Genomic DNA, 8,328 nt, shown 5'->3' with positions numbered 1-8,328 from the left:
ATCACAACATACTCCATCTCCCCACACTTCACCTCCAAAAGATACTCCCAAAAAGCCTGATACTCCTCCTCGCTTCAAAAATCTTGAGGAAAACATGTCATTCGCAAGCTCCACAAACTCCCCTGCCACATCCCAAAAAAAGCATGATTGGAAGGCGGCCAAGCTTGTTGAACTGATCTAGAGAGAATGCGGATTCGACATTATGATAGATGAGTCTTTGATTAACTCATGGGTCAATCTGCACCGCAGGCTATTGGATGAAGACTACACCCCCCACCTCACATATGTTGAACCCCCTGCTGATGGATACTGGGATATTCCAATTTCTCCAAATGCCAAGTACTTTGCTGTATTTGAGTCATTTGACTGCAACCTTCCTGCTCACAAACGACTGCCAATGGAGTTTGAAAGACTTAACCAATTTTATGCCAAGCATGGCTCCCCCATTGAAAATATATGGTCTAACGATAGACCATCCGCAATCAAAAACTACAAGATGTGGAAGTTCATGAAGGCTTATTTCATCCAGTATACTCTCACCAGAAGGGAGCATGACTACATCCGCACCCAGGCAGACTTCCCTTGCATGAATCCGGAAGAAATCTTTCTTATTGCCAGGGTGTTCACGAACAAGGCAGAAAAGCACCCTAAGATGCAAATAGCGCTTGAAAAAGCCAACTCTTTTTTGAGGGATACAGTCTATGACTTTGCCAAAATAGATGTGGATATCTACCACACCATCATCAAGAAGTTTGATCTCCCACCACTTGAACACACCAATTCCTACCGAAGGCTTCGAAGAAAGATCACTAGGCACAAACAAACTTCCCTGAACTTGGTATTATATTCAAACGAAAGACTGACAACGTCAAATACTTCATTCCGATGAATGCCATGCACCGCTTGCCCAAGAAACAACTTGACATCTGCCAGACCGCAGTTGAAAAAATCGAAGCATACTACTGCAGAAGTCAAGTTTGAAATTTCAAGAAGAATCACATGGTTGGAAAATGTTAGGAAGTTCTGGTGGATTTTGAACAAGTTTCTCAAACTTGATAGCTGAACCGGAGTTAAAGAGTTCACTTAGGGGGAAATTGTTGAATCATAAAAGTGACCCTCTTGAACTCAGCTACCGCAACCATCTCTCTACCGCAACGGTTCAGCACCCGCATCCAATCCAGCACCCGGAGTCAGTTCTTCATCAGCAACCGCAATCAGTCTTTTGCTACCGCAGTCTACGTATCTAGATTACTTATTGTCTTTTATGTAATACACTCTATTATCCAGTATGCCTTGCATGGCTGCTTATAGAGTTGTAGTCTAGAATAGTTCAAAGTCTCTATAAATAGAGACTCATTCTATTGTATTAACTATCTCTACACTCAATCACTGATAACTTGAGTATTATTCTGAATACATTTCTCCAAGTTATCTTCTTCGTTTCTCTAGCTTTCTATTCTTCTTACTCTCAATTATTACTAAAGCATATCTGATTATAACCTCTCTCCGGAGCAAGTCTTTAAGACTTAATCACTAAGTTTGATCTTCCTTATTAACTCGGAGTGATTGCATTCCTTGTTACGAATAAGCTTAAGTGTATTCTTGATATAACAATTGTTGTCATTTATATTTCTTTACTTTCCGCAACTAACTCTCTAACTATCTAACTATATTATTGTTAAGCTTTAGATCTTTTGAGGTTAACTATTCCACAATATACTTGTTCTAACGTTTGTTCAAGTGTGTCTCCAAGTTTTTCTCTCAACAACTCTTGGGCCTTGTTAAAGGAATTTGGACCTAGTATTTGGGCATATGCCTTGAGTCATAACCATATTCTAATTAGGTTAAGTTTTGTATATTCAGTGTGAGATTCTCCAGATCACTAGCGGAGTAGTATATCTTTAGCAGACTGAGGTGAGTCTTCTTATTATACCAATAGGTAGAAGGCACCAATATCGGCCCATTACTTGATAGGTGGTTTCAATAATTATTGTTGATACATAAAGTGACCCTCTTAAATTTGATGATTTGCATCCATATCTCCTATCGCAATATGCTCTTCCTACCGCAATCTGTTTTACTACCGTAACCGCAACCTGAAGATGCAACCGCAATCAACTCATCCACAGTAGAGTTTATAGTTACATCATCTGACTTGTTTTACTAGCATTGTATTATCCAGTGAACCTTGCATGGTCACGATAAGTCAATAGTTTAGTATTTTATATTCTCTATGTAACTTTTTGAGGCTTTATAAATAGAGTCCTCTTCTTGAAGTAAAACTTACCACTTATTATCATTTCTTTTCCCTTCTTATGATCTATTGAAATCTCATGCAAATATCATTCTCTCTTATCTCTATCTTACATCCAAGATCCTTTTCATCTTAAACTGGTCACACTTACTAACTCGTGTTTGATTGCAAATCGTGTTAAGAATCAGTTTGATGTATACTTGATATAACTTGTTGCTATTTACATTTCCTTTACATTTTCTGGAACTAACTATCTAACAATTCTAACTTGTTATTGTTGAGCTAATATGATCCTTTGAGATTAACTTATTCTGCAACTATATCTTGTACTAACGTCTGTTCAAGTGTTTCCCAAACTTTTTCTCTTAACAATGGGTATCAAAGCCAAAGTGGTTGCTTTTTAAACATAACTCAGATTTTGAAAAGCCTTCTATACCACTAAAGTTCATTCTTCAAATTAAAAAAAAATTAAAAAAACAAAGGAAATATGGCACAAGCTTTCTCATTGAATGTTTCCAATAGTGTTGGAGGCTCTAACAGAGTACCAATACTTGTTGCAAATGAATACCACCACTGGTCACAAAGAATGGAAAGGTGTCTCAAGAGGCTTGGAAGAGATGTGTGGAGATCCGTGGAAGAAGGTCCACGTGTTCCTGTTCTTACTCCGGTTCAAGCAGATGGTACTCAAGCAAGACTAGGTGGAGGTCCAGTCTCAATGAATTGACCAACCAAAGATGATCTTGACAAAATGGAAAATGATGCTATAGCCTTCTATGAAATCTCTTGCAGTGTAGCTCTAGACAACTTTGACATCATCATCAACTGCAAATCCGCTAAGAAGATTTGGGATGTGCTTAAAAATCTTTATCAAGGGTCCAAACAAACTCAAGATAAGAAGCTCACCACTGCTCTCAATGAGTTCAACAACTTTAAAGCTCTTCCTAATGAAATTCTTGATGATTCGTTCAAACGGTTCAACCTCATCATCACAAAGCTATCAAATAATGGTACAGTTCGAAGCAACCATGAAACAAATCTACAGTTTCTTAATGGTTTGGGAAGACATTGGTCCACTGCAAAGATGATTGTACAAGGAGATAGAGAGATTCATACTTTGTCTTTATTCAAACTGTACGGAGAACTTCAGGCACAAGAATCAACCGTGCCCAAAGATTGTGTTGATCTTGGTGGTCCACTTGCCCTGATAGCTCAAACTCCACAAGTCAAAACTCTACAGTTTTCATATCCTGTTGAACCATCTTATCCACTTTTATATGACAACTCACCGCAGTCATATGAAGTTGACGCTGAAATGGATGACGAAGAAGAATTCCAAAATGCCATAGCTTTAGTTAGCCAACAATTCAACATGCTACCACCACCATCATTGTGTAAGAATCAACAGTTCACAAAACCACCATTCAACCGCAACTTCAATCCGTACTGTAATCACTCAATATATCCTCAAAACCCTCATCACCCAATGCAACCACAGAATGCACAACATTCCAAAGAGGCACCACAGTCCAATAAGCCATCAGACTACGGTACCTCAACTGAAAAGAAAAATGACGTCATCATCTGTCACAAATGTCAGAAAGTAAAACACTTTGCCAAAGATTGCAAAGCAAATGTGGTTAACGATGTGGCATTATATCTTAGAATGGACCAAGAAATGGAAGAGAAAGAAAAGGCAAGAGCATATGTTGCTAATGTGAAAAGAGATCATCAAGTGTGGTCATCCGGAGATGAGGATGAAGACTTCAACAACAACAAGGGAAAAGGGAAGATTTGCATGTTTTCATCTTCTGAAAAGGATGGATCGACAAAGTTGGAAAGAAACTACTGCTACATGGCCAAATATGGCACTCTCAGAATCGTCAAGCAGGCAATGTGCAAGGAGGGACAAGAAGAGGAGTGGTTAATTGATAGTGCATGATCCTTGCACATGACTGGAAGGTTAGAATACCTTTGCGACTTTAGGCCTATCTGTAATGGTGGAAATGTTACGTTCGGGAACAATGCCAATGAAATAATAAGAGGATACGGTGTATTGACCACGGGAAATTTCTCAATTCAAAAGGTTGCTTATGAAGAAGGCCTTAAGCACAACTTGATTAACGTGGGCCAACTATGTAAAGTTGGTCATATGGTTGAATTTGATAATGCATACTACTACATAATGACAAGTGATAGAAGCACCTGCTTGGTCAAATCCAAATCCGAAGGGACAATGTACCCTTTGGATGTCTCACTAATCACTAGAAAACGCATTTGTGTTTTCTATCCAAAGCAGTATCCGAAGTTAGCTGGTTATGGCACCGCAAGCTAGCTCATTTAAACTTCCAATGTATCAACAACCTAGTCACTGAAGAACTTATATGTAGTCTCCCCATTCTAAAGTACAACAATGATACACTTTGCCCAACTTGTGAATGTGGAAAGCAAACAAAGGGAAGCCATCCATTGGTTATTGAATCTTCAATATCTGAACCATTAGAGCTACTTCATATTGATCTCTACGGTCCATCTACCGTAGCCAGTCTTCATCACAAAAAGTATATTTTGGTTATAGTCGATGACTTCACACATTTCACTTGGGTCTTCTTCCTAAGACTCAAATCCGATACACCACAGGTCATGATCAACTTCATAAAGGAACTCGAGCTTCAAATCAAGTTACCAGTTAGAAGAATAAGAAGTGACAATGGTACTGAATTCACTAATCACCTCCTGAATAGTTTCTTGGTTTCTAAGGGCACCAGTCACAACTTTTCAGCTCCCTACACACCGCAGCAGAATGGAGTAGTAGAGCGAAGAAACCGTACATTGGTCAAAGCAACAAGATCAATGTTAAACTTTTCCAACCTTCCTCTATACTTCTGGGCCAAAGCAGTGGCAACTGCTTGCTTTGTTCAAAACTGAAGCATCACCTGCAAGCGTCTTAACAAAACTCCATATGAGGGTCTTAACCTAAGTAGTTAATATCGGCAATTTCCAGGTGATTTCCAGGTGGAATATCGGTTATCGGTACTTTTCAAAATAGCGGTGTCAAATATCGGTCCAAAATATTGGACCGCAAATATCGATGATATTTACCGATATTTAACCAATATTTACCGATATTTACAGGCGATTTCCAGGTGGGATATCGGTTAAGTAATTTTACTTGCTTTTTTTTAGTGTTAAGTCATGGCCTTAAGTCTTATGGACTTAACTTAACTGAACCTACTATTATGTTAAGTACTTAATTGTTAGTTTTAGGTCATAGACTCATGTTTAAAGTATTAACCGATCTTATTGTTATGTTAATTGTTACATACTTAAGTGTTAACTTGCTAGATTCTATAGTTTTGATCAGCAGATGTGTTAAGTACATAATTCTTAAATGATGATGATGCTATTAATTAGAGTTCATGTGGATGATCTAGATAAAATAATTGGATGCCTTGGTTGATGTGGACTTGGAGGAAGATTACATGGCTTACATAAGATTATGTTTCGAACATTGATAGTTTTGAATTTTGACTTTTTATATTACTTTTATATATGTTTTATGTTTATATATATTAATTATGCATGATATAAAAATACCGATATCCCACCGATATCCCACCGCAATAATCTATATCCCATATATCGGCCCTTGACCGATATTTGATTTTGGACCGCAATAACTGCCTAGGTCTTAACAACCACAAACCCAATGTCAGATTCTTCCATATTTTTGGATGAAGATTTTTTGTGTGATCAACAACAAGGATCACCTTAAAAAATTTGCACCGAAATCAGATGAAGGCATTTTCCTGGGCTACACACCCAATAAAGTTGCCTACCAGCATCTCATTAGACGCACAAGACTCATAGTAGAAAGCATCGATGTCAAATTTGATGACCACTATGTACGCAACACTGCTCTGTCAACTGAAACAAAAGCAATCCTGGAAAGTGATATCCCAACCTCTTCGGGTCCCTTAAACATATTTGAAATAAACTATGATGACCTTTTTGACCCCGCAGAGACTGCTCGTCTCTCTGAAATCCTGGTGTCTCCGGTAGCTCAACAAAAACATGCTGAAGTATCTGGTCCAACCTTATCTGAAGATTTCTCACTCAATACTTCCACCTCACCGGTTGAGGGGGAAAGTTCAACTCTGGTTCCTATGACAAACATCGAGGTTCCAGTACTAGAAGATGCAGCTCCGGTGTCTAACCACAAAATCTCAATTCCATCAAATGTATCTTCAAAATCTGAGGATGAAGAGGTTGAAAACAAAGACAAATGATCATATCCAAGGGTTATCACTCAATCATCAATCCAGGGGGAACCATCTTTGGTTCAAGGGGAATTCCCATCCTGAATTACGTGGGAACCTCCATCAACTGCTATCGTTCAAATTCCCTCAGTCCAAGATATTTCTGCAGGCTGCTCCCAAATCGAGGGGAACGACCTTCTCCCACCGCAGAGTCATCTGACATTGAAGATATTCCCTCCACAACAACTTTTGATCACCAACAAACTCATCTTCACATCTGGACGAAGTATCACCCACCGGGTCAAATTTAGAAACCCATCAGCAGGTATACAAACTCGATCCTCTAGTGATTTAATGGATCACTGCCACTATGTAGCCTTCATGTCCTCAGTCGATCCTCGAACCATAAACTAAGCACTCATGGGGCCCGACTGGATCACCGCAATGCAAGAGGAGTAAGCATAGTTTGAAAGAAACAAAGTATGGAAACCAGTACCGAAGCCAAAAGACTAGACAATTGGTGGCACTAGATGGGTATATAAAAACAAGCTTGATGAGTCCGGTACGGTAGTTAGAAAAAAAAGCAAGGCTAGTGGCTAAGGGGTACAACCAACTTGAAGGCATCGACTATGATGAAACTTATGCCCCTATAGCCAGAATGGAAGCAATACACATTTTCCTAGCGTATGCGGCACACAAGAATATCAAAGTACATCAAATGGATGTCAAAAGTACCTTTCTAAATGAAGAACTAAAGGAATAAGTTTATTTTCAACAACCTCCAGACTTCGAGATTCAAGAATTTCCAAATCACTGCTACAAGTTAGAAAAAGCAGTATACAGTCTTAAACAAGCTCCAAGGGCATGGTATGAGACTCTTTATGAGTTTCTTGTCACGTATGGATACAAAAGAGGTGTGATTGATCCCACTTTGTTTAGAAGAGAAAATGGTAATCACTTAATGCTCGTCCAAATATATGTAAATGATATCATCTTTGGATCCACAGATCACGGTATAGTGAATGACTTTGCAAAGCTCATGACAAGTAAATTCCAAATGAGCATGAATAGAGAGATTATTTATTTCTAGGACTTCAAGTCAAACAAGTCCCTCAAGGGATATTCATTTATCAAGAGAAATATACCTCTAAGCTACTAAAGAAATTCTCAATGGACAATTGTTCCTCAGTCAAGGTCTCGATGGCCTTCGGATACAAGATTTCAGTTGATCCTACCGGAGAATCAGTTGACCACAAAACTTATCATGGAATGATTGGATCATTGATGTAACTCAACACAAGCAGACCAGATATTGTCTTTGCAACTGGCTTATGTGCTAGGTACCAAGCGGATCCCAAAGTATCTCACTTGACTGCAGTCAAGCAAATTATCAGATACTTAAAAGGAAGTAAAGCGTTAAGCCTCTGGTACCCCGCAGGAAATAACTTCAGGCAGCTCCCTTTCCAATTCCTAACCCTCGTCCGGCTTTTCAAGGCCCGACACCTGATTGGGTGGAATGCTTGGAAACATGGAGCCAAGGACAAGGTCAGCCCATGCCATTTAATGCTGAACGAAACTTCTATGACCTAAGCAATGGGGGCTCAACAGACAGAATCTTGCCAATCTTGGTCCGCAGAGTGGCCCGAAATAAGATTCAAGGCAGGACAGCCCTACATCAGATCACCAAAGTTGTCGCCGATGCGAGAATGCATACCCTCCGCACCATTCATCTAGAAGATGCTCGCGAGGGATCTGAGAGAAACCATGAAACCCTGTTGCAAGCACTGGCTGAATCACGAGCCGAATTCATAGAACTCT

At 39.3% G+C, this 8,328-nt stretch overlaps 1 protein-coding gene across 1 annotated transcript; it reads left to right on the top strand.

Moving 5' to 3' along the window:
• The first annotated feature begins 5,985 nt into the window (after positions 1–5,985).
• On the top strand, positions 5,986–6,540 carry LOC111877976 (uncharacterized). The gene has a single exon (XM_023874475.1). It carries the CDS (start codon positions 5,986–5,988, stop codon positions 6,538–6,540), a length of 555 nt encoding a protein of 184 aa, XP_023730243.1.
• The last annotated feature ends 1,788 nt before the right edge of the window (positions 6,541–8,328 follow it).

Source organism: Lactuca sativa, chromosome 5 (assembly GCF_002870075.4).
Source record: "Lactuca sativa cultivar Salinas chromosome 5, Lsat_Salinas_v11, whole genome shotgun sequence".
Taxonomy (NCBI): domain Eukaryota; kingdom Viridiplantae; phylum Streptophyta; class Magnoliopsida; order Asterales; family Asteraceae; genus Lactuca; species Lactuca sativa.
This window is presented reverse-complemented; position numbering and strand designations above follow the sequence as displayed.

What these genes read in the sequence shown, in the direction of transcription:
- LOC111877976 (XM_023874475.1), top strand. Translation starts at nt 5,986, where the DNA reads ATGAAGATTTTTTGTGTGATCAACAACAAGGATCACCTTAAAAAATTT.